The following is a 26,927-nucleotide window of genomic DNA, read 5'->3' as shown; positions in this document are numbered from 1 at the left end:
ACGCGAACAGGACTTACCAAAGTGCTCCTCTCGTAAGGGGCGGATTTTATCGGGAACGGCTAAAGTAACCGAAGCTTTAAGATCTGGTAAAGCATGTTATTTTTCCAAGGGAATGTTTAAAAGATGCCAAAAATCAAGCAATTACATGATTTTTTTATTAATAATGGCGATATTATTTTCACAAGATTAACTGAATTTTGCATGGAGATATTTTTAATAACTCTTTTTAAATTTGTCGGTTTGACAAACGCGTTTTTAAAATACTATTGAGCCTGGAGAAATAACATCGGGGAGGTTTTATTCGCTTTTAAAGGAGTTGGTAATTTCTTATCATGTGTTTACCAAGAAAGATAGATCTCAGGCTGTTTTTCTCCTCTGTTTCAACCTCTTGGTACCCACCCATACCCGGGGCTCCGTAGAGGAGGAGAGGATGCAAGTAGTAACCTATAACAATACCTCTGCCTCTTACAAACCATTTTTCTTTTCCGTGCTTTATTCTGGCACTCCAGAAGTTATATTTAGCTTTATTCTTACAGAGCAGTGTGAAGAAGCAAGACTAAAGTCATTACTGTGATTTCATTACGTTTAATTTAAACACAAAATTAGAAAAACTAAAACTATTTATTATTATCCGAGTTCATTTTAGTTAAGTTACAAGTCATATATGAACGTGATTTGCTGGTAGGAGATAAATGAATTACACCTGATAAAACCTCATCCGTATTAATTTGGATGCTTAGGAAACAATTTTGTATTCAGAAACAGAAAGAGACCTTTCCTTAAACTAGAGAACCTTTGAATAATCTGGTAGTTTAAATTGGTATATTCACAAAATATAGTATTCGTTAAATATTGGGGGGGAGGGGGGAGAAATAAAGTAAACATACCTAATTCTACAAACTGTCAGTCGAAGATTCAAAATTCCTACCGCCAGCGAGGTGGAGCCAATGACAAAGAGCAACCTGTGTCGTTTCAAATCTTGCCTCCACTGTTTTAGCTCAGTACATCGGGAAACGCCGACATTATGAAATTTCTTTCATAACAGAACCTTACACTTAAAATGTGCAATATATATGTTTGTAGTATGTAATTTTGGCTTCATGTGGGTACATGTGATACCGACCACGGCATCAAAATACCAAGATGCCGGCTTTATCCACGAATTTTAGGTGAAATGCTTCTGAAAACACAGAGGACCTTCAGGTAAAACATCTCAGGGTGGTTTAAAACTCCTCAGCCGTCTGAGCAGACCTGGCGCGGGGCATTCTCTATCCCGCGTATGTTGGGTACAACTAAATAAAAGAATGAAAACACCGGGTACCATGCGGCTGATTTTACCTAACCATGCAGTTGCCTACTTTCTTCATTGACAACTGACACTGCTATTCATATCGAAGCTTGCGTCTTAAAATAATCTGTATATCTGTGTGCCCCTTTTTTTTTTTTTTTTTTTTTTTTTTTTTTTTTTTTTTTTTTTTTCCCCTCTCCTCCCCGTTGGTTAACACCCATAACTGAATATTTATTACTTTCTCAGCTTTATTACTATTCAGGACGCGGAGGCCGGAGCTGGCGGCGGGGCGAAGCGCGGCCCGCCCCCGCCGGCGCCGGGCGCTCGTCATCAGCGTGCGCCGGGGAGGCGGCGAGGCCGGCGGAGCTGCGGGAGGCGGCGAGCGGCGCGGGGCTGCTCCGAGCCTTTCGGTGTTCCCTTCGCTGCTGGGCGGCGGTGGCGTGGCCGTGGTGAGCAGGAAAAGGCCGGGACCCGCGGGACGGTGGGGGAGGTCTGAATTGGGGGGGATGGATGGGGAGCCTGGGGCCTGTGGGAAGGGCTGTCTGCCCTTCTCCTTCGTGGGCTCTGCGGGACGTGAAGGAGCGGCTTGGCCTCTCTTACGGGTGCATAAATGATGCTCGGGAAGGGGACCTCATTAATATGTAAAAATATCTGAAGCGGGGGGTGCTAAGAAGATGAAGCCAGGCTCCTCTTGGTGGTGCCAAGCAATAGGACAATAGGCAGCAGGCAAAAACTGAGGCACAGGAAGTTCCATCTGAATAGGAGGAAGAACTTTACTGTGCGGGTGACTGCGAACTGGAACAGATTGTTCAGAGAGGCTGGGGAGTCCCCCTCACTGGAGATATACTCAAGAACCATCTGGGTGCACTCCTGTGTCGGGTGCTCTAGAATGATCCAGCTTAAGCAGGGAGGTTGGGGCAGATGACCCGTTGTGGTCCCTTCCAGCCTTTCCCATCCTGTGATTTGGTGAGGTGCTCTTGGCACATGGTACCCCACGTGTCTGCAATGCATTCTGGCTGCGCCCCGGCACACATCGCTGGGCCTGTTGGCTCTGTCAGCTTGGTTGCACTTCGGGCTGCAGGGTGTGTGTGAATGGCCACTAAACTATGGCACCTCTCTGCAAAAAGGAGTTCCCTACAGAACTCCAGTTCACTGCTGCCCTTAGCAGCAGTATCATTTTGCTGCACAAGCAGCACTAACCCAAGTTTTTTAGCTACAACTGGAATCCACCTTAGTTCAGCTCTGTGTTTTAGAAGAGTGTGCTGCTTTCCAGTGCTAATGGGTGACCTCTCATATGTTACTGCAATGTGCTGACACTAAAAAACTGTAGCACATGTGAGTAAAGATGCCACTATGATTATGGTGTAGTGTACTTGAAGGCTGTAGAGTTTAATGGATTCTTTTCAGTTCTCTTAACACAGTGGGAGTTTTAACAAGATGCTTTGTCAAGTATTGATCAGACTCTAAAAGTATGAAATGTCCCTGTCCTGTTTTCAGTATCATAGTTTTCCCAGCTGAATTTATGCTGAAACAAACTCTGAAGATGAGGGAAATAATATTTGCTGTAATACTAAGTAAAAACATCTGAGAGCCTTTCTCATAAGGAAGCATCAAGAAGGCTGTTTACTGGCATAAGGGTTAGGAATTCTTGTCTTCTCTGTCAGAATAGCAATACAGGAAACAGCAGCCTCAAAAAACATAATAGGAAATATTCATATTATTGTTTAGATTTGCACTGGGTGGAAAAAAGTGTTTATGTATAGTAACCACCTTAAAATTCATGATTGCAAGTACATTTACATGTTAGGATAGGATTAATTAAAGTTTGGTAGAGTGTGGAGTATATGTAACTATTTAGTGTGATGCCATTTGAAGAAATACTTGTCTTCAAATAAGTCTGAACAATCAAAACCACTACAGGGCATTAAGAGATGTTTGAGGAATAGCATTGAATTATCACTCCTGATTTGGTAGGATTTGAGGGGTCAAATTTCATCTCTGTGGCCGCTGTTTGTTTGTTTGTTTTGTTTTGCTTTTTAGTTCCTGCTACTCTTCTACCCTGTTCTAGCCTGTTCTCAGTATTTCTAATACCTTAGAACAAGGAAATGTGTATAGGGTTAGCTAGTGTGTCAGAGGGAGAGGAAAGATGACAAGGCTTACCTTCTTTGTTAGCACCATTGTTACATGAGTGATATATAAGAAATTATTGCATTTTTATTGAATTATTTGAATTATTGAATATTTCCAGCAAGGAAATTCTTAACACTGGCAGGAAGGAAAATACTACTAATTTGTCTTTAATGTTTAAAATACTGTTTAATAGAAAATGTGCTGTCCTCATCATTGGAGGTTTTCTATACCAGAGTGGTAAAGCTCTGTGAAACCTGACATTACTTTGCTTTTAAGAAGCCAAACTAAATGACTTTCTGAAGTTTCTTTAAACCTGAATTAACCCATGTCTTGTGTATCAAATATACATGGAATTTGTTTGTATTTACTTCTAAGGGAGTGATTTCATCTTCTGTTACCTTTAGCTTGAGATATTAAAATGATTATGTATGTCTTGGTAAAAACAAATAAACAAAAACCCCCAAAACAACTTCAAACCCAAGCTAATGTGCATTTTGTGTATTTTTTGTTTTAGAACATGGATTCACAGAAGGATGTTCAGCCTCCAAAACAGCAGCCAATGATTTATATTTGTGGAGGTAAAGAAAAGACATTAGTGCTTTTTTTATTACTTGTTACTGGAGATTTGGTGTGTTAATAATGAATAGTGCTTAGTCACTATACTGAAGGGTACATAGATACAAATAGTTGCAGTGTATATCCTGATGATGTTTAAAGCTTTGTACATTGATAGTAACACATTTATGGGGCACAGAGGGAGTGTTGTGGAGCTGTGTTGCTGCGTGGAGCTCCTCAATCTGCGTGTTCTATGGACAGTGCTGTAAGGGCACTCAGCTTTCCTTGAAGTACCATAGTCAAATTCTCTCTTTACCTATAGATAAATCAACAACTTAAAAATTGGTGATTTTCAGGAATCCCTGGAATATTTTGTCTTTCAAGAAAATAGACTCTGGGCTTTGGAGGAATGAGCTGAAATTTTTATTAGCAGATGGTCTAGTATCAAGTGTGGAATGTGTTCTGTGTGGTAATATTTGTGTGATTTTTAGCAAGATTTTCTTTTATCTTAATGTAAGTGGAGCTTGCTTTTTATTTTCTTTTTCTTTTTTCATGATATCTTGTTATCATTGATCTCTTGATACAGATTCATTACTCGCTGTGTTTATTTGCCACAAATTGGAATTTGACTATCACAACTTTTCAAAGTTGTCTGTGCAGTAACTAAGATGTTTTTCTTTGTCCTTTTCTTTTTTCTTCCTCCATAACACTAGAATGTCATACAGAAAATGAAATAAAGGCAAGAGATCCTATCAGGTGCAGAGAATGTGGCTACAGAATAATGTACAAGAAAAGGACAAAAAGATGTATCCTTTTACAAGTGCACTCAAAAGGATTTGTGAAGCTGTGGATGGAGACGAGGGGAAACAGAATGTAGGGGAAAGAGAAGATTCAAATAATGACGTAACAATTCTTCAGGGTCAAAAATCAATACAGTAGAGCAAACTACCATAGCACAATCTCTGCAGTGTGTTTTGGCACCTTGATTTCTTTTCTGACACTTTCTTTTTTTTTTCCATTTTCTATGCATGATATACTAAGTTATGACAGTCTGCTGGGTAACGTACTGTGAATTGTTATTCACAGTGTTTTATTAAGGATGGCTTTTTTTATGTAGATAGTTGTGACTAGATTTAGAAAGTCTCTTTTCCTCTCCCTCATCTTTTTTTTCACCACAATGTATTTTTTTCTTTAACTGCATTATTCCAGTGGTAGTTTTTGATGCTCGATGATGCCTGCTGAAGACAGTGACTTCATGATGTAATCTTTCTGATAACTTTGCTCTGTAAAACTGTTTGTAAATGCACGCTCTTATTTGTTTTAAGAGATTGAAGTAATAAAGTTTACTGTAATACTAAACTTTGTCTATATTGTCTTCCAGCAATAGATTTCTAAAGCTGTTGTTTAAATTGTTGTCAAAGTATGCAGTATTTTTAAGTTCCATGATAATTGTATTCTTTTTGAGTTATCTTCATTTTCATTACTCTTATCTAAACTTTATTTGCATTTTAACTTTGCTAAATGGACTCCTGTGAACTGCATAAAATAACTGTGCTTTGAATAAATTCCACTAAAAATAAATAGAAGGCTACAGAAGGCTAGTTTTGAAACAGATTCTGGATTTCAAAAAAGAAAATCTTAAAGGACTTCAGAGCATCCAATTCGAGCACCCAGTTGTGGACATGTAAAAAGTATGGACATCTGGAAGTATGAAAAAAATAATTTCTCCTGAAAGAAGAGGGAGAGGGGAGGCAAGTTAAACATTAAGAAGCAATGTGGAAACAGAAATTTCTAAAGTGCTGTTTGACTTGTTTGTATTCAAGGAAAGAATTAGATCTGTGTTACAAAGATTATTTGGGTAGCACCCCAAAACTAAAGTGGGATCTTATTTTGCTTTCCAGATGAATTTTCAGGGGTCTGTAAAAAGTGGTGGGTTTGTGATGATGAGCCAAAACTTTTTGCATCTGTCCCTTTGGAGTGTGTGTTACATAATACCACTAACAGGTACTGTAACATACTGCTGGGCTGCTTGTGCCTGGTCTCCGTTTTGATGGTGCTGTTGAAAATAACTTGCTTAACTAATCACTGTGATATCTTTTTAAAGGTCTGCATGGCTGTGCTGGCTTATAAATGAACTGCAGTGGCTTTTATAGAGAATAAAAAAAGCATTCTGAGATGCTGTTTGGTTAAGATTTTCCTAGATACCTGATCTATGCTATTAAGACAAGACTTTTTTTTCCTGGAAACCAGATACACTCGGGTATAAACGATAACTATTTTTACTGCACGGTTACTATCAGTTCTCCAGCCTGACGAAGGGGTCGGCCACTGGCACGGCTGCTCAGAAGGGTGAGGAGGAGCGGGCAGGAGCCGCGCTGCCCAAGGTCGCCGGCAAACGGAGGCGGGTTTGGCCCCTCTGCGGGCACGCCGGGTGCCTCTGCCGGGCAAAGGCGGCGCAGAGCCCCCGCTGCCCTCGGGAAGGGGCACGGACCTGCTCCGGAGAGCAGCCCCGGGGCAGTGCAGGGCTGACGGGCAGCACTGGTGCGGGCGCCTGGGGACACCGCTGTCGGGAGAGGGACCGCTCGCTCTCGCTGAAACCACAAGAGCGACGCTTCCTAGAACTACAGCACTGCCAGGCGCTGTATTTCTACCCGCTCTCGGCAGGCGCTCCCCTCAGCCCTGGTCCCCGCCCTGACCCCAGTCGCGCCTGCGCGGCCCGAGCGAGGGCCGGGCGGCCGCCGGCTGCGGTGTGGGTCGGGTCGCGTCCGTGTCCCGGAGACAGCGCGGCACCGGGCAGGTGGGTGCTGAGGAGGGACAGGCGACGCCTGTGTCGCTGCGGGAGCCCGGCGGCGCTCTGCGGGAGCCTCGGCAGGGCGTCCCTGGGGCGGGCAGCGCCGCGTCCCTGGCGCCATGTTCTACATAGCAACAGTTGCTACCGCGCGGGCCGGCCGCGCTGCCCCGGCTCCGGCGGTGCGAGCGGGGAGCCTGGGTGTCGGCTGGGGGGTAAAGCCGTGATCCGGGCCGGGGGATGTGTGGGGAGGCTGTATTGGAGAGGGGCGCGTCGGGCTGGGACCGGGCTGTGCCCCCGAGCAGCCGCGGAGTCCTGGTCACCGCCGTGCCCCGGAGCTACGCTGGGCAGCTCCCTCAGGGCCATGGGAATAAACGGGGAAAAACCGCCGGTGGTGATGAGCTTTTAATTCTTCTGTTCTTCTTTAATTATTTCCTGCACTTGCCCCTTTTTCCATGCGTGTTCTTCCTTTTCCCGTACTGACACCGTAAAGTCTTGGCGTGGAATTTCTATGCAACACCTAATTATGACCAGTTATTATTTAAGTGATACTGTATTGACTGTATTATAAACATTTTTGTGTAACTACAAATTAATGTGTGTAATTATGCAAGGCATTAGAACACAATTATTTATATTTGGTTTATAACTACGCACAGTTGTTTTCACATACTAGCTAGTTGCCCTTATTGTAATTCCTTAAAATTAACTGATCGCTTTATGCACTATATAAAAAGGTGGAAAAGGAGAATTTCAGCTCCATAGAGCTTGTGATCAAAACAGAAAAAAGTGCAGACAAGCAGATCAAAGGTACAGGGAGACAGAAATGTCCCATTCGAATCCCTCATTTCATCAATTACAGACTTACTGGAACAGATTCAGATTAGTGCTGTAATATAATCAGAGACCCAGAAAATGCAGTTGGTCAACAAAGGAAATTGAATTTATTTTGTCTACGAGAAGCCAAAGATTTTAATTCCTTTAGATACACTGCACTGGTTAATGTCTTCCCTCTGAAAAAAGGAGTATCCTTCACCATCTTCTCCTTCATGCTTATCCCACTTGTTTAAAATGGTTTGTGTTAAATAAAACAGAGAACTTGGTAGGCAAAAATTGGCAAGATTTCTTTAAGTGGTCTATCTGAATTGTTCTGACTTGCAGAAGCAGTAGAGTTGCATACTGCTACAAAGCATATCTCATACTTCTGTCAGTAAGCCTCTTGTCAAGGACAGTTCATGTGATCAGGCCTTCAAATCTGATATTTTTTTCTTTTATAGGTCTGCTTCATGAGAGACTGGAGTGTGAGCAAGTTTATTCCTTAAATTGGCATTACTTCAAAATGTAACTAGAAGCTTACAGAATCACTATTTTTTTATCTTTTAATATTTAGTTATGGGTGATGAGTCAGTACCATATATGCTGGGTGAAGGAACCACTAAAACATACCAAATACCTATTAGTCATCTGGACTACAAATTCATTGAAAAATGCACAGATGTTAAGCACCTGGAAAAGATTCTCAGGGTATTAAGGTAAATTTTTTTTTCACTTTCATTAATAATGATATTCCTGTTCTGCAAAATTTGAGGGAACCCTTTTCTATTTGTCTGAACCTATCTGTGACTTTCTAATTTGAATTTAAAACACAAAGTTAAAGTAATCATGCTAAAAGTGTCCTAATGATAACACTAGAAATCCAAGTCCTTTTTTAACCATTCAAAAGGTCTGAGTAACTCAGTGCTAGGTTTTTTTTGAAATGCTACCACTCTGTTTTGGTCCTCTCATGATCCATGTTGCCTGACTAGCAATTTCAGATGCCATACCTGTTTAACTTTTGCTGAAAATGACACAAGTTTCTTTTTTATGAGCACTGTGGTGATAATTTTGAACTGTGTATGTGGGCATTGGTACACGGCTGAAGGTTAACTGGAGTTTTTTGATAAAAATGTCATTAGATGGTAGTTAGATTGGGTTGTAACAGGAAAATAGTCCTCTACAGTCAGCGTGCTAACTACACATGGAGGGAAACATGGAGGATGTGGTGCAGTTTAGTTTTTTTGTTAACATTTTTATCTTTGCATTTCAAAGGTCTGGTGAGGAGGGGTGCTACCCTGAACTTACATTGGTTTGTGAAAAGCGTATTGAGTGTTTGGATCCACGGAGCAGAGCTCTGAGAAAAGATAAGCCTGCAGCCACAGCTTCTGATTTCACAGCTGAAGAATGGGAAGCAATTAATAGTGAACTGATGGTACAGGACCTAATTTATAATGGTCCATAATTTAATCACTGTGATGTATCAATCTTCTTCTTGTGCCTAAGTGGAATGTAATTATTTGATTAAAAGAGGAAATGATCAAAGAATTGTGTTTTTAAATTTATTTTCTTGTTTAATGTCACTGAACCTTAACTACCCATTTTAACTCTACAGATTTTAATTCTTTTTGGTAGATCACTTTTTATTCAAAAAAGCGCTATTGCTCTTTGTCTTAATTGATTTTCCCCGTTAAGAGCAGTGCTTTTTAGGGATAATTATTCTACGGCCTTAAGGTAAAAATATATTATTTATTTATTTTCAGAGCTGGCTGACAGAAATTAATGAAGATGATAAAAAATCACAGCTCCTGAGAACAGACACAGTGAATGAAAGACAAGATAACTTACCTCCTGTTCGTTGTTCCAGCAGCTGCCTTCCCACTAATCAGGTATCTCCAGTTTTTTGTGTTAATTATAAGTGTTAATTATAGTTTTTTCTAAAACCGGGAGATTTTATATATATGAACTTCTAATCATTGTGCCTTTCTTACTAGACTTTTTTTGTTAACCAGAAAATAAACCAGAAAAGAAAAACCTTTAAGCTCCCTTGCAAGAGACCAATGCTTAAACAAAAATGCTTTCTTAGTACTAGCATGTGTATTGTAATAATATTTTAATTCTGATCAAGAATTCACTGCCAAAGCAGATCTCCTTAAACACCCTTTTGTTGTTCTTTGATTCATATTTCAAAGTACTGTTTAAACATGTGAACTAGGCTTCTTCTAGATAAATCATGCCAGGAGATTTTCTCCAGCTGCCAACAGGCTTTTGTTCCTCAGGGCCAGTCAGAAGCCAGTCCAAAACAAACACCCTGGAACGGATCCAGTGTGGGTGGTAGAGCCTCTGCAGCAATTGTTTTACACTATAACCACTCCTGTGTTGGGTAGTGTATATGTAGCCTTTGATTGTGCTTATTTTATACGTTGTGTTGCTATTCCCACTGTAGTCATACAGCATACTTCTTAATTTAGCCCTTAAGCAGATTTAACAAATCTTCATGACTACAGAACAAAAATTTACATTTTTGCCCAGGTATTACTTTCCTTACATTTTGGTGGGTTTTTCTCTTTTTTTTTAGATTTATTTATCTGCTGAAATCAGTTTTTTTCTGGCCAGCTTTTCTTGCTAATACTAAATATAGTGCTACCAAAGGGATTGACAGACAAGTAGGTGTGGATGGGATTTTTCTGAATTGTCATGTATTGTCATGGATCAGTTCAGTCTGATTCTCAACATTTTCTTTGAAATTCTGGGACACTGCGATAGGAAATTGGTTAAGCATTGTTCTTTTTGGAGGTTCGTGAGTCAGAAATGTTATGAAGCAATCCTTACAGGTCATGTCATCTTTCTTACTAACTCCTATTTTTCTTGAGTAATCATGTATTATTAAATGCCTGATTTTTGTTCTTGTGTTGTCAGAAACTACTTCTTACTGTCAGCTGGTACATAGGTGTTGGACCCAGACATTTGGGATAGCCAGGCAGTCTCTGTTATGTGGTATACAGAGAGGCTGGGGATTCCACTGAATGTTTTATAAGTAGTTAGTATTGAGATTAAGGTGTGCTTTGGTTTGGTTTGTGGTTTTTTTGTTTGTGTGTTTTTAATTAATGTGTACTCTTCAATATTTTGCAATGTATGTTCCTTTTGACTGTCCTATTTTGCTGAGATGGATTGTGCCACTATAGCTTTATCCTTGATTCATGTCCTGTATAACTGCTAGAACAGAAAATGGTTTAATACCATGTGAACTCAGTAAATCCAGTTTAGAATGTAAGCATAAAATGATGGAAAGTGTCTTGAAATCTAGGATACTCCATGTTACTAAAGAGGATGTGTTCTCCTTTCAAAGACAAAATATTCAATTTTTTTTTCTCCTCCTTTAAACCATGCAGCAGTCTTCAGATCAAATTTTGGTTTTTTGTTCTTCAGCTTTTGTTCTCCCTACAAGGTTTTGGTGTTAGCATTATTACCCAGGAAACCTAGATATAGCTTTATGCTTTACCTGTGGTATGTGATTTCCATTCCTTTTGTCTAAGCAGATGGTCTCTGCAGGAATTATAACCTGTCCTGGAAGAGACAAGAGAAACCTGAAACATTTTATGCAGCAGTACAGTTAGATCACTGCTAGATCTCTACTGAATAAAAATAATCAGTTTGTATAGTATACACTAAATTTATACCTGTAACATGAAATCTCAAAAAACCTGAATAATATACATAATCAGCTTTTCTTTTTCTTTCTTTCTTTTTCATAAAGAAATGTGTCATCTTACAGTTTTTAAACACGTTTGGCTAATCAATTGGGACTATAATTATTTTTCAGACTGGCATCAAATAATTTTGTAAGTGGGAAGTTTAGAATCATTGTGATAAATTTTTCCACTCTGCTAGAAAGAAATGCACAAAGCTTTCCATTATTTTATGTTGTTACTTGGTTGGAGACTGTTTAACTGATCTGATGCATAAAAAGTTCAGCATTTTCAATGAATCCAGTTCTGGCAATCATTATTGACCCTAAACCAGTGGATTGCACTAATGGGTACAAATCTGGTAAATTAAAACATCTTGTTTTGTCTGTAATCAGATTTTCTTGCTGATACTATATGCAAGGTATGATTTCAGTACTGATAGATTTAACTCTGCACAGTGTTTTCTTTTTATTGGTGTGAATCCATGGAGGAGATTTTCCAAAAATGGACTGAAAAAGAGTAAAGTTTATGCAATATTCCTCTCTTTAACACAATGTGGAAGCTTCTGTCTTACACCCCTGTTTTCTTATCATGCTGCCCAGAACTGTCTTAACTTTCCACACTGTATAATTAGTATTTTTGTGGCCTCATTTTGTCCAGGAGAGAACTAAAGCATGTGTTTAAAGATATTCATATTCAAAAGACTGTATTAATGGAATTTCAGCTTAGACTCCTTTGCCACACATGATTTTCTAATACTGTTCCAGAAAAATCTGCATCCTCAGATACGTCCTCATGCTGCAGTCCAGGGCATGCAAAAGACATGCAAGTTTTATGTTATAAAAATCCATTGTGAAAGGATCTAATAGCTTTCATGTTGTTTTGGATATACTGAATTAAAAACTAATATTGGTTAGCTCCCATGGAATAGTCATGTTTTAGGCCAGCACACAGGGCCCACAGGAGAACCAAGACCAAGTTGTGTCACCTGTACTGAAACCAAATTGTGTGTTCATCTTTGGTCCAGAAAATGTTCAGTGGGCTGCAGACCCAGTGAGATTCATGCATTTTGAATTATGGCAGGAAACATGACGAGCACTGAGATTTTTTTTTGGAGTTCCATGGCATGCAAGTGTACATTTTTCATCAAAGCCTCTTGGATGAGATCCTCTGAAATATTTCTGATGGAGAAATTCCTGACTCTGTTGGAACCACAACTTGATTACAATTATTTCAAAGATATAAGACTTAGAATTTTTTAAATTGTGGCTTTTGGAGTCAATGTTTCTTCCTCATTCCTTAAACGTACATGCTATAGTTCTCTCCCTGAGCTGGAGTTGCATTAGCGTAAGTACCTTATGAGAGTTTCTTCTGAGAGTTGCAGTATTTCTGCTTATTTAAATTAAGCACATCTGTTGAAAAAAGCTCCTTGATACTCATTAAATTAGTACATTTTTAATATACACCAGCATGGATATATAATAATAACTCATGTTTCAGGAAGGCATATTTAGGGGTTCCCTCCTCTAAACATGTGATGATCGCTAAACATATTTGTCATTTTGTCTCCCTTCCTGAAAGACATAACATTAAGAATAATTCTGGAGTTATATACTACAAAAGTTTGTGTAACCTAACATTATAGATAGTCAGAGGTGTTTACAGGAAGGGTCGCATTTGCATTATGTAAATTGAGGTGTTTACATCCAGCTGCAGAAGTATGTCCTTGTTACAGTGTCACCACTGGTAAAGCGGGTTTAGGAAGCTTCTGGTCATTTTTTTGGTCCAGTTTATCACATGCTGAATTGAACTGGTACAGATATTTGGGGATTGTACTGTGATCTCTATGAGATTGTTTGTCTAAACACAGAAAATTGTAAATATGCAACTCTATAAAGAATTACACTGGTCTAACTCAGTGAATGCTGGATTACAAGGTAAGAGGAGGAGTGAATGGCCAGGATAGGGTAGATGGGAATATTTTGAACTGGCTGTTCCACTGTGAAATACCTGTTTGGAACCACACCTTGCTATTAAGTATTTTGAAGGTAACAAGCAGGGAGGGGCATAGAAGTAGTATAGTCTCATGACAGAGGTAGAAGAGATGCCAAAGGTGACAGCTAGCAAAATAGAGTCCATTAGTGTAGGAGATGGGTTGAGATATAAGGCAGTCAGATCTGATTGTCAGAACTGATTGTTGCAGGAATGTCCTCAAGATAAATTTTAGGTAAGCAAGATCCAATGATGGAGCTTGCCTATAACTAAAATGATAGCAAATAATCTTGGAATTGGCTTTAGTGTAGTGATAAGTGGTGAAAAGAAGTCCAGACACTACTTTGAAGTAATTTATTTGCAAATTTGTTCTGAGTGTTCCAGGGACTACCGAAATCTGTGCATTGAATGGAAAAGGGAAGCCTAAAGCCATGTTACTGATTCAATCCTGGTGTCAAACACCTCATTTTTTAGTTTTTCTGAAGACTGAGTTCTCCCTTGCTGTGTTGAAAGAATGGTTAGGAAGATGGCACCACAGGATACTAATTCGAAAGTTTCACTCAGTGCCTCTGTGATGTGACAGGACAGCAGACACAAAGTGTTAGACTCAGAAGCTCCTCAAATAGCAATGATATATGAAATGCATCAAGATTTTCTTTAAACCAAGATAAGTTACATTTTCAAGACTGAGCTGAGATTAGTCATGAGTAGTGTTGGTTACTAGGAAAATATGTACTGTAGAAACAAACCTAAAAAAACCACTGTGAATTCCACTGCAACAAATTGTCTTACAAGATGGCTGTTTGTTTCTCTTCTAGAACAAAAAATTGCAAAACAAACAAAGAAGCAAGAAAAACATACCGCGGGATTACAGTGAATGGGACAAGTATGTTAAATACCTTGTATTTCAGTTTTTAAAAAAATTTACTTATTTGTTTAACTAGGGAACACAGTTGATGTATTTTGCAGAAACATAGTATTAAGGTTAGCATTTTAGGGAACTGTAACACTGATGAAACTGGTTTTTCTTAATAAATGTTCTGTTAAAATGCAAATGACACATTCTAGTGCTAACAGCAGAGAACACGTTAGTCTTTAGTTTTGTACAAGCTGTGTGAAATACCATAAATCAGCAGAAAAATAAATAAAAATTGATTGCTTAATTGATGAGATTTTTGAAAACAGCTCTAGGGTTGTTTAACATGGACATATGAACTTCTCTATATCTAAAGCCACAGTTCTACACTGAAAACAAAAATGATGAATACTTACTCCTGAACTGAACCTCACTAACCTCAAAGAATGAGCTTCAGGCAGGTGCATCTGTTTACTCAGATGCAATTACACTTAATAGAGGTTTAGAGAGTAACTATTTTAGAAGGGATGGAGCTCTGATACAAAGACACTCGGCATCACATAATGATGGCACATCACCCTCCCGAGTTACGTGACAGGTTGATGCCCAAGTTGTTCAGCACGGAAAGGAAAAAGCACCTACTTGTGTTGTACAATGTAGAAGCTTTTCTGTAGTTCCTAACATCTGGAATATAATGCTGTAGAATCAGAGTGAAGAGGCACAAGTTTCCAGTGCAGTAGAGGGTTTATTGTGGGGTTTGGTTTATGAAACTATACCCCAAAGCCCCTGCAAAAACCCTGTTCTGCATAAGTTTTACGTATCAGTTGTTTTCATGCGTGTCTTTCAGAAATTGGTGCCTTCCTGCTCAAATGTGGACAAAGAAAATGGGTTACAAAAATAATTTCTGCAACAATTTATTCTTTCATTCATTTATTCTTTACTCTTAATACTACACCTTTCCAAAGAAATTGTACAAATTTTGTTTACACATTTATATATGCATTCTTTAAGTGCTTTAGCGTGCTGATAATAGTACAGGTTGTGAATTTTCCTATAGATTTTATTCATTTTGGATTATGATTACACTGAAACAGTGTGTGAAAGACATTTTCCAGTTTAAAGCATATCATGGTTTTAAAATACTTTGAGGATAATTTCAAAACTTTCAAATAATTGTTCAGGCAATTTCTAAACAAAATATTTTGCTTCTTGTTTTAAAAACATTTATTTGAAATGTGCTTAATTTATTACAAATAGGTAAAAGTAAGATAGCAAAAGATCAGATTCAAAATGGAGAACAATTAGCCTTATGTGAAAAGGCTTTGAGTTGGATAAATTTTCAAAGTAGTATCTCAATTTCAGAAAGATATTCATATTGTCAAGGTTATTGTGAAAAGGCCATTTTTCATTACACACTACACAGAAGAACAGTAAGAATAATGTTTCTGTATAATGTAGGAATTGATTATTACTATATTTATTTTACAGTACTTCAGCAATATTTCTTTGATATACCTTCCTAAACACTGTTTTCAAAAGCTGCTTCAGAGTAGTTTTCAAAGTGTCTGAGACCACTTATCTCAAGTTTACTGTATAAATTGCTTTGAAGCTGTTTCTTAGTTATTTTGGCAAAGGTTAATAGGGATTTTTGATGGGGCTGGGATGGAGCCTGATGATACTGTTTCTTAAATTTTACCTGTCTTTTTTGGGGAAGATGATGAAGAGGTGAGAGATTTTTCTTGGTCATGGGTAATTGAATACATCTTGTATCTCTTTTCCTTTTGTTTATAATGAAATACAGTATGCCTTTCTATCAGCTGAGGAGTCTTGCTGTGCACCATTATTGAATTTGTTATTTTATTAACTAAAGGTTTGATGTGGAAAAGGAATGTTCTAAAATTGATGAAGACTGTGAAGAAAGTAACTCAAAAGCAAGATTCTTTAATAGGCCAAGTCTACCTGTAATTGAAAAGAAAATTGACACAACTGGTAATGTCTTAGAAACATAATTTTTCTTTAGTTGTAATACTGTGTTGTAGAATATGAATACTAATTAAAGAAGTGCATCATAGAGCTAAAGTGCCTTTTTTTTTTCATCCCCTAGAGATGCTAAAAGTTGTTAGATCATCAAGTGAGCTTGAAGCCATGTTTAAAAAAAAATCTAGTCTTGCTTGATAAACAGTAAGAATGTTTATGTTTAGTTGAGAGCACTAGGTAGAAAAGTAAAGCATACATCTGGTATTACAAATGAATGGTAGAGGTTAGCCAATTGCTTCTTTCTTGCACACTAAATTGTATGCCTACAAGAAGAATTTAGTGTTTTATTACAGAAAATAAAATATAAATTTGTCTTTTAGTAAGGCATGTGCTTTTAAAAAATGCAGACTATGAAATTCAGTGTATTTTATCTGACTGTTTTGGTTACATCTGTGCAAGTTGCTAGTTGATGTTCTGTAGAAATATTTTTTGCTAGGAATGACAAAGAGAGAGAAAATTTTTATTGCTACTCGTGAAAAGGAAAAGGGCAATGAAGCCTTTGCCACTGGCGATTATATGGAAGCAGTGACATATTATACTCGGTGAGTAAATACTCTTATGTTCTTTATTTTAATGACTCGTAATTGTGAATGATGTTTTTAGACCAATGTAATTGAAACAACTTCTTACTGAAGCAACTAGTGACAATTAGATTATCTTCAAAAGGGCAGAAATATTTGACAGAAGAGTATTTAAAGCACTAATCCATCCTGATATTAATTTTTATTTATCAGAAGGGAAGAGGCTAGATAGCGATGGAATGCAATCTGCAGGTGTCATAAACTTCCTCAGATTTTTTAAACCATTGAGATTCAAGGGCTTGTTTACAAAAATAAAAGGATAATCAGAATGTCGAGAAACTGTGCTTTGAAATGGTAAGGACTTAAAAAAGCCCAGAAATCAGAAGTGTCAAAGTTTTCACTTAGAAATTTAGAGTACATGGGAATCTTAGGGTATTAATTAGCAGTGTAAGTGGAGGGTAATGATATGACACTACTGTGAGATGAAACATGAAGATAATTAATGAGTTATTCCATTATCCATATTATAGTGGGATAACCTTGAAAAAAAGTAGGAGAATGTTAATGCATTTGTAGTCATTGCAGATAAGTATGGAGAAAATAATGAATAGAAGTAGTGTGGAACAGCAATAAAATAAGTATTTAACAGGTCTGTGTTTAAGAAGTGTCATTTATATTGGCGCTGAAGGAGGCAGGGTTTTGTAGAACAGCTTATGAAAATGTACCTGGAGGTTGCTGATATAGATAGATAAGTACATATATATGTGTGTTTGTATGTGTGTACACTCTTGTAATGATATTCATAGAGCACAAGCCACTTAACTGAGGCATTTGATGTGTGATGGGGTTTTTGTTTTGTTTTGTTTTTTTTTCTTGACTTGCAGCCTTAAGATCTTTCTTGTTTTGTTTGGGTTTTTGACACAAACATAAAAAAAGTCTATCGCTGTATTTAATATACAATAAATAAAATACAAATCCATAATATAAAAATAAGTAAAAATGTCTGCTTTTGGAACATAAATAAGGTACTAATTACTAGGGGTAGGCAGAATCCTTTCTAATGGAGAATTTTTCCATTTTTGACCCCCAAGGAGCATTGTATGCCTTCTGAAATGTATGACAGTGACCATGCTGTTCTAACTGGTCACTTCTCTAATGCTATCTGAAATCTATTTTCTCAGAGTTACAAATATTTAAGTAAAATATTTTGGAGTGAATTGTTAATAACCTGAACAGGTCATCTACGGCTAGAATGGAAAATCTAGAGTCTGACCTCTTATTCTTACCCATTGGCTTTCTTGACTGGCTTGTCAGTCTCTAGCCAGTTTCTCTTGTGTGAAGACAAACCTTCCCACATTGAATCACTCTTTAGCCTAGAATGCATTTCCTCTTCTTCCTCACGCTCCTACCCTCTCTAAAGAGCATGCACAGATTATCCCACCATAACTGTTACCCACTGGGAACATAGCTGCACAGAGCTTTTATTCTTTTGTTTTGTTTTGTTTCCCATGTGTTGTTCATTTGTGGACAAGCATTTGAGATTGTTCATCAACCATGGCTTTTTTCACAGATAAAGTGTGAGTCTATGGCAGTGTGCTGTCCCCCTGGAACTTTCTTTGCTATTCTTTCCAGTGAACACAGTCTTCTAATGAACACAACTTTAGCAAGGTTGTTGGCAAAGATTCCCTAACCATTTTGTTATGTGCATCCTAGCTGTCTTTATTCCTCAGAGATGATCCTTTTGTCACAGAAGCTAAAGCCCTACCAACAAAACCAGCCCTGCAGCCAGACATTGACGTGGACAACTCATCCACTGTTACCTGAGTCTTTCCATTTTACAATCAAGATCAAGGAGAATCCCATGTGTGCTCCCCCACCACCATGTTTTTCATCATAGTCCCCAGAGCTGTGTAGTTACTCTTCATCTCTCGAAGTTTCCATTTGGCAGTTTTGTTGGAGTCTGTGTGGATGGCAGGAGGAGTTAGTAGTCTAAGTGACAGACGAGCCACAGCATCTCCTCTGCAACATCGCAGGTCTAAGTCCTGGCAAGCAAGAGGCCTCTGAAGACAGTAAATCTAGTTGGTGGATGATTGCCTGTGGTCTCACAGAAGGGAGTCTCTAACCACTACTGTGGTTAGAATACCAGTATTAATATTGCTATAGTACTGTTTTCAGCTTCCAGTAGTAAAATGTTTCTAGATGCAGGTGTTCTAACAATGACTCTAACATGATCAATATTCCTTTTCTTTTAGGAGTATATCAGTAATACCAACTGCAGCTGCATATAATAACAAAGCTCAAGCAGAAATTAAACTTCAGGACTGGGACAGTGCTTTGCAGGATTGTGAGAAGGTACTAGATATGGAACCTGGCAACATAAAAGGTAAAGTAGAAAATAAAATTTAAATGTATTATTTTACTTCTAGCAAATAAAGTGGTACATGTTGTTAGTTGACTTAATTGAGCTTTAGATCAGGTCTAAGAACAAATAAAGAAACAGTGTAGCTCCCCACCCCAAAGCAGTTTTAATGGTTTAATGGAAGAAGTTTCATGCAGTTCATGCTGTTGATCTGTAATGGGAATTCTTACACGGGAGCATGTTTTTCATATCGTAACTGTAAGCCCTCTTGTATTTGTGCAGTGTTTCCATAATACCCACACTGAATTATAAATTAATTTAAAAATTACATGAAACCAACCAAAGTTGTTGCTTTATTCCTTTCTGAAGTCAAGAACTTGAATGTAGCTAACTGTATTTGCATGGGTGGAGGGGGAAAATTTGAAAACTATGCAAAGGTGCTTCACAATTCATGATTGCTTCCTCAAAAGACATCATGTGAAATTGCATCATTAAAAATCATCAAGAAAATAGTTGTTACTAATATAGAAGTGCAGAATTTTAAAAACTGCATAACTGCGCTTAATATGTATGGAAAAAAATAGTGTGTTTTTATTCACTTTATAGTTTAAATACATAAATAATAGACTTTGTTCTTTTGTAGCTTTGATGCGTCATGCCACTGTACACAGTCATCTGCAGAATTACCAGGCAGCTCTAGAAGATCTGCATAAAGTGTTGTCTGTTGAACCACAAAACTCTATGGCTAAGGTAAAGATCAGTGAGTTGAATATGGCTAGAAAGAGGCTGTATGCAGTTGTAGCATAAAGTGAGTACAGTTCATGTTGTTTGGTGTAATTATGAGTTTTGAGGACACACTCAATCTGCTGTGCCATTGATCAGCTTCCCAAGACTACATGTGGTGGAAATTAGGTACTTGAATGTGGCCAGATCTTCTGTTCAGGACTTGATTGTGAGGAAAAGTCTTCTCTATTAGTGTAATCTGGGTGCCTAAACCATTTTCTGCTGAACATGCTTGCAGTATTAGTGTCTTGCTGATCAAAGCTATTTGGAAATTTCTCCTGAAAAGATCTGTTGAGATAGGTGCATTTAAGTCTGAATACTTAGAATAATGAGAAGGAAAAATCAACAGGGATGCCAAGCTTTTGTTGTTATAGTGGTAAAGTTAACCCAAAAGGAAGAGCTGGATTCTGTCCTTGCTTCAGTGTGGTGTTATAAATCCTCATTTCTCATCTCCAGGGTAGAATGAAAAACCTTTCATACCTTCTGATACATCTGGACCCTTCATAACCAATTTTGGATCAAAGAAAGCCAGATGGTTTCTTTGAAAATCAAAGTCAGGATGTGGTACTTTGGCTATTTAGGAGAGGATTGGTTTGTGTCCTTTCACTGGTATGTTAGGGATGTTTTGCAGGTTAGAGGTGTCCTTGCATTTGGACTTGGCGTGTCCAGGTACTGGGCAGTGTCCAGAATCTTCAGTACTGGGCAGTTTTGATAGTAAACAGCTCATTGCATGTTGAGTCCATCATACTACTGCCCTCCTAATGTTTTTACATATGACTTCTGGATGCTGTGCAATTGTCCCAACTTCTGGCTTCTGTCCAGCTCTTGTTGGTGGCATGTTGTAAGCTGCTAGCAGCGTGCTCATTGCTGCTTCTTTCCATGGAGTTACTTATTACTATTGCTTGAGCCAGAGAAAGTGGTACAAGCGTCTTGTGTCAATTTCACCACATACAGCATTTATCCCTCTTAGGATGTTCCTGAAGCTAAGTTCCTGTCCAGAAGAGTTCCTGAGTTTCATATCAACCAAGGAATTACATGTCTCTAGATTTGAGTTCTAAAAGACATTTTGGTCTTTTTCTTTTCTGTTTACAATACTGAATAACTAAATAGCTTGTGAGTCTGTGCTGACAAACTCTGCAACAGTCTTTGTGAAAAGATGTAGTCTTTGTGAAAAGATGTATCATATAGGCTGTGCTGAGACTTCTTATAATACCAGACATAGATAGTCACTCATTTAGCTTCACTCTTCCATTACTTGCTTTCCTGAGCAGTGCTTTTGTAGCTGAAAGCAGTTGTCTGTACTTTGTCCTTATCCGTGCCATCTATTATGCCTTAGCTGGCACATCCAGAAATGACAAGTGCTTGGCAGGGCAAGTTTCTCATTGCTTGGAGGATCCTCAAAACCCTCTTGAGCTAAATATGAATGTATGGAACATATGCAGAGTACATGTTTATATCTAGAATCACTAATATGAAAGTGAATTGGTTGTCAGTAACTGGAATTCTTCAAGGTAGTTTCTCCATGTGGATCTTTGCTTGATCCTGTTCTTACCATTTTTTGAGACAGGAAGCACTAAGATGGCAATTTCTTGCACAGCATTTAATTACATTCAGAATGCCACATAATGATGGGTGTGTCTTACTGTGCTCTGACAGTGTAAAATGATTAAGTGGCTTATGGGTTACAGTGATAGTGATGGGTTAACAGTTGGACTTGATCTTAAAGGTCTCTTCCAACCTGGATGATTCCAAGTGCAATTAAAAGGATTTTTTTGAGTAGTGGAAAAATGTGATGGAATGAGAAGCTGTTTGATCCTCTAATTGCAGTTCTTGTAACAGGAGCAAACTTTATAATTATTCAAGTGTCCTTCTGCTACACTGTTAAGAGACTGTTGTCTCTTGGTTCTAGTTCTCTCAGTTACATTTCTCCATCAGATATCCATCTGACATCAGAGTCTCCCATAGCAATAATATTGATTCTGATTTTAGGCTTTTTTTGGAGATTCTCTAGAGAACCTGTTTTCCACATCTCTTCTTAGTAGAACATGCCAGATATCACAATCATAAATCTACTTTTTTTCCTTTGAATTTTTTGATAAGCACTGCATTCAGGAAAAGTATTTATTTATGTGATATCTTCACACAAAGATGTGAAGATATCTTGTGTCCATCTCTTGTGAGAGAGACAGAAATTGACTGTTAATCTTGGTTTGATGCTGACTTTTAGAAAATTCACATTTATTTACCATCTTTTTTTATTGGGAACATTTATCTTGATAATACTTTGGGATCTCCCATGGATTATTTAACAGAATGTATTTGCTGTACATAAATTGTAATTTATATATATAATAAAAAAGACTTTTGCTATTGCTGTTTTTTTCCTCTATTGTAGAAAAGTCTGCTAGAGATTGAAGAGAAACTGGAAAGTTTAAAGCCTGTACCTGAGCCTCAAGGCAAAGGAAAAAAAATACTTATTCAAGAGATAGAGGATTCAGAAAGTGGTGAAGGAAAAGGGGAAAATACAGAAGAATGTGAAAGACGTGGTGGAGATGAAAGTAATGTCTTATTTTCTATTTTATTTTAACCTAAGGGAAAAAATCATTGTCTTTGAGATTGTAATGTTTATTCACACAATTCTTCCGTATTGTCTTGCAAAGAATTTTGCCTATTCAGAGACTAAACTTATATTGACTAGTTAAAGTGGATAAGAGTGTGAAATCTAGAATCCAGTTTTATTACACATCTTTGTAATTCTTTCTAGAATGGGCATAAGAGAGACAAATGGAAAATGTTGCTATAAATCACCTCCTTCCCTTTGCCCTGTGCAATTTTACACCTGTCCTTTGATGTGGACCCAGTTAAAAATTTCTTCTGGGAAGAGAACATTTTGTGTTCCTGAGATCTTTCTCTCACACAGCTTTCCTGCCTTTCCACCAGCACATTTTTCTACTCCATTTTTCTTCCCTTGCTTATGTCAAAGGGTGTAAAAATGTTCAAGTACAATTTGTCAACATGTGTAATTTTTGTTGTTGCTTGTTTTGGGAACTATATTTTTTTTATTGTAAGAGCTCATCTCTGTGCTCTGGAAGTTTGTATTAGAGATAAACAACGTGTAATTCTTGCACAGGATGTAGTTTACAAGCAGTTTAAATGTATCTCCCATCCCTGGATTACTGTGTGATTAACTGCAAGGCTCTTAGGAGGAAGCCACTGACATGATCAGAATCCATGGCTTGCAGGAGGAGGTGAGGCAGCAGGGGCTAGGAAGGCTTGCACTGGCAGGTTGCTTTTATATTCAGCTGCAGGGCTGGCCTCCAGCCTGCAACAGAATAAAATCCCTAGGCTAATTTCACCCTTCTTTCTGTTGGTTATGTTGGTTCTTTAAGGTGTTGTGGCATGACAGCTGTGACTTTTATGTTTTTGTGTTTTATCTTGAAACTAAATCAGTCTGTGGGTTTTGCAGCTTAGTCGTGAATGTTAGAGTGTACATGTGTGATATAATAATGTTTTATTGGCACACAGGATTAGGGGAAATACATTTTTCCACATCAGTTGGTGTCTACCAAATCTCCTGAGCTAAACCTTGGAAGAAAGGGTGCGTCATGTCCTTAGCCTTAAATGTCAGTTCATTTGGGGTTGTTTTCTGTTGTGAGTGTTCAGATGACTGTGTGCCTTCTAGCTCCATAGGAAGACTTCCATTCTCTTGATGAAAGGTTAGGCCTTTAAACATAGGGAAGATTGTCAACTGACGCCAATGGCCTGTGTGTTCCTGTGATATACATAAGTATTTCTGAGATTTAAGTGGCAAGCATTTTCATAGATTACTCTGTGTTTTCTTGTACAACTATAAACAAATATGAATTCAGTTCAGGTAATGAATAAAAATATTCTGTGAACCTAACAGCAATAAGTAGACTAAAATGTAGCCCTGTAATCACAGGCAGTCCAGTAGCCCATGTAGTCCAGTCATGTAGTCACATTTATTTCACATTCTAGTTGGTAAGCCTAATGCATTCCTACTAAACTTAAAATTTAGAGATTGGAAAAAAAAAAAAATCAAAATTTTTTTTGTTTTCTTTAAGGCTGAAGAGTTGATTTCTGAACTTTGAACAAAACAGTCTAAATAGAGTGTAGACAGTCTTCATCCTCTGTTTAACTGAAAGCAAAAGTAAATAGAGCCATTTCTGTCCAATAGGAATGGAAAATTGCTTGCATCCTAAAGACTTTAAGAACCAGTATTCAGACACTGCAAAACCTAAAAAATCATATATGTGCTTGACAAAGCACCTGGTATTTCGACATGTTTCTAGAAGTAATAACCTCAAGTGATAAATACAGTGTAAAGATAAATTGATGTATTTTAAATAGCCCCTTCTAATTAAGACAAATTTCTTGAGCTGTGTGATATTTACTTGATCTATTACTCTATTCTATTCTATTCTATTCTATTCTATTCTATTCTATTCTATTCTATTCTATTCTATTCTATTCTATTCTATTCTATATTCCCCAAACTTCAAATATTCCTATTAAGATTATTCAGTGGGTTTTTTCTTAGTTTTATGATGGTCCTTCCATTTAAAGTTTGTTATTTTAGTAATGACATAAATTAAAATTCTTTCTAGTGTGTATTTATTGTCATTCTGGTCAAAATTCTGTCCAGACTTTTCAGTACCTTTCTTCAAATTCTCCTCAGAATTTATAATGTGTCTTGAATTTTTTTCCTTAAGAAAAGTTCAGAAGTACTGATATTTTTTTTAGCTCAGAATACTGCTTTCCTGAATGCATTTCTCTGCAGAGACCAGTACAGGAGCACTGTTTTTGAAGACTGAAACTAAAAGACGAGAATTATATTTGAGAAGTATAGCTGTACATTTTTTTGCATGCTGTTTACTCAGACCTGAAATATTTAATCAATTAGTATTACCCAGCAGCTAAACAAGGTAACGATCAGCTTGCCTATTGTCAGGGGACTCCAGACTCCAAATAATAGCAAATAATGCTTCCTGTTTAGTCCAGGACTGGTTCTATGCACTTCATCTTTAGGAAATTTCCTCCTGCATTCAGGAATTACACATTATTCACATTAATAACACTGACATCACATACTGTATGTCTGCCTTGCTTTTTCTTTGTCTTTAGCAGCTGGGATGCTCTTTGACAGTGTTTTGCCATGTTTTGTAAAAGCTTGTCCTATCACCTGTTTGTCTATGACATTTAATTTTTTTTTCTGTCTTGGTGTATGTAAAATGAAAGTGTTTTAGCATGTATGCTAAGGAAGTTGTTAATATACTGGCGTCTTCATTCATCTGCCCAGCAAGCCTTTTACACCATTCTCCCTAGTAAATAGACTTTAAACCTTTTTGGCATATTTGGTACCACCAATTGGATGGGTGGGTGGCTGTCTCAAATATAAATAATTTAAGTTTTACAAAAATGTATGTGTAGGTAGATTTAGTCTATGATTGTTCCCCCTGTGGAGTATGAACTTATTATTAAGCATGGTATTTCAAAACAAGGACCTCAGCTAGGTAGGAGGCACTAAAGGATCTATTGTTTCTACAAATCTTATGCTTTCCCGTCCTGTTCAGTTTGATTTCAGTAATACTTTTTGTGTTTAAAAAATTATTTCTTTCATTTTGGACCATCTGGAGTTCATCCGAATGGAGTCAGTGTCAGATGCTTTGTTAAAGTCAATTGAAAGTATCATTCCAATATGTGAAAAAATTCTGTTGAACAGATAATACATCAGGTTGAGGGAAGGGGAAGATAGCATCTTAATAGTACCAAAAAGGCAGAGTTGTTCCGTGATTAGTAGTATTGAGAGTCAAGCTCTGCAGAAATCTGTCTTTGAATAGTGCAGGGGTAATCTGGTAGGAATTCAGCTGAATATAGAAGATAGATATTTTATTATCTAATACCCTTTTTCTATGATTTTTCCTAAATAAATTTGTAATAAATAACAACGAAAGTTGAATGATCACAAGTACGCATAAAATGTTTTTTTTGACATGTTTAAATGAAATCTGCTTGAGAAGGGTTTGATAGCCTGTGATCTAATTTTAACACGCAATCATTTGATTTGGTCACGGAAGAGCAAAGCGTCCGTATTGTAATGGGCGGTATTTAAAGAGTTAATTTCAAGGTGAGCCCTGTACCATTCGACACCTCGGGATAGGGGTTCCCGTGTGCCCAGCAAGGGGAAGTGAGAGCTTCGTAGTGATCCCTTCTCGAAACCAACCGCGGGTTACTTGTAAGTAGGGATTTTCCGTATCCTTAGCAGTGTTTTCTGAGGCAGATAAGCCCCCCCGGCGCTGGGCCGCTGCGGGCTCTGGTCGGTGTGGCGGTGCAGCCCCCCCGTCGCGGCAGGCCGATAGTTCGCGCTGATGATGCGGCTCTAACCCGCCTCATTAACGCCCTTGCAGCCTCGGCAGCGGCGGAGGAGCGGGCGGCAGCCGGGGAGCCCGCGATGGGCAACGCGCACAGAAAGTCCCGCGGCAGAGGCGGCGGCAAGGCGCAGGACAGAGACGCGCACAAACACAGGGACTCCGCCGAGAGCGCATTGAAAAAAGGCGCGTCAGAGAAGAAGTCGGAAAAGCTTTTGTCAGAGCGTGAAGGCGAATTTAATGGATATTTACGCGGTGGTGAGAAGAGTGAAAGCGCCGAAGCTGAGGAAATCTCCAAATCGCATAGAGAAGGGTCGCGGTCGGCTGGTGGTGGCAGTTCCGCCTCACTTCCTCCTGCTGCAGCAAAACTAAAAAGTGAAGGAAACGAGTTATTTAAGAGTGGACAGTTTGGAGAAGCTGTGCTCAAGTACTCGGAAGCAATTGAATGTGTCGCTGGTCTAGGTGAGTGTAAATGATTTGAAGGAACTACAAATGAAGGAATTTAGGCTGCCCCTGCATTTTTGACAGGAGTTACCATGCAGTTAATCTCCTCATTTCAGTAGACAGCAATTAACGCGACAGAAAATACAGGATAATGAGTGAAATAATGTTTCAATTTTCTTGGGGTAGAGCTGTTGGCATTTATTTATGTTTGAATACTTACATATTCTAGGCGACATGATAAAGCTCTTTATTGCTTTGCAGTGTCAGCAAACTGCATCGCTGC

At 38.2% G+C, this 26,927-nt stretch overlaps 2 protein-coding genes across 3 annotated transcripts in view; both read left to right on the top strand.

Moving 5' to 3' along the window:
• Nucleotides 1–1,622: 1,622 nt before the first annotated feature.
• Nucleotides 1,623–5,332, top strand: POLR2K (RNA polymerase II, I and III subunit K). The gene is made up of 4 exons (XM_040070510.1): nt 1,623–1,737; nt 3,933–3,996; nt 4,687–4,779; nt 5,183–5,332. The coding sequence occupies exons 2-4, from the start codon at nt 3,936–3,938 to the stop codon at nt 5,203–5,205; spliced, it is 177 nt and encodes a 58-aa protein (XP_039926444.1). The 5' UTR covers nt 1,623–1,737; nt 3,933–3,935; the 3' UTR covers nt 5,206–5,332.
• A 1,367-nt stretch (nt 5,333–6,699) lies between these two features.
• SPAG1 (sperm associated antigen 1) overlaps nt 6,700–26,927 on the top strand; it is a 37,217-nt gene continuing 16,989 nt past the window's right edge. Inside the window, exons 1-12 of one of the 2 annotated variants that reach the window (XM_040083012.2) lie at nt 6,708–6,770; nt 8,039–8,062; nt 8,152–8,293; nt 8,850–9,009; nt 9,338–9,463; nt 14,074–14,141; nt 15,982–16,100; nt 16,585–16,690; nt 18,922–19,052; nt 19,672–19,778; nt 22,207–22,369; nt 26,240–26,662. In XM_040083012.2, the coding sequence (XP_039938946.1) occupies nt 8,154–8,293; nt 8,850–9,009; nt 9,338–9,463; nt 14,074–14,141; nt 15,982–16,100; nt 16,585–16,690; nt 18,922–19,052; nt 19,672–19,778; nt 22,207–22,369; nt 26,240–26,662 (1,543 nt within the window). In that variant the 5' untranslated portion in view covers nt 6,708–6,770; nt 8,039–8,062; nt 8,152–8,153. Of the gene's footprint in view, nt 6,771–8,038; nt 8,063–8,151; nt 8,294–8,849; nt 9,010–9,337; nt 9,464–14,073; nt 14,142–15,981; nt 16,101–16,584; nt 16,691–18,921; nt 19,053–19,671; nt 19,779–22,206; nt 22,370–26,239; nt 26,663–26,927 lie in introns of both variants that reach the window. The other variant, XM_040083023.2, reaches the window with a different exon arrangement.

Source organism: Hirundo rustica, chromosome 1 (genome assembly GCF_015227805.2).
Source record: "Hirundo rustica isolate bHirRus1 chromosome 1, bHirRus1.pri.v3, whole genome shotgun sequence".
NCBI lineage: Eukaryota > Metazoa > Chordata > Aves > Passeriformes > Hirundinidae > Hirundo > Hirundo rustica.
Note: the sequence above shows the minus strand (reverse complement) of the source record. Positions and strands in the feature narration are given on the sequence as shown.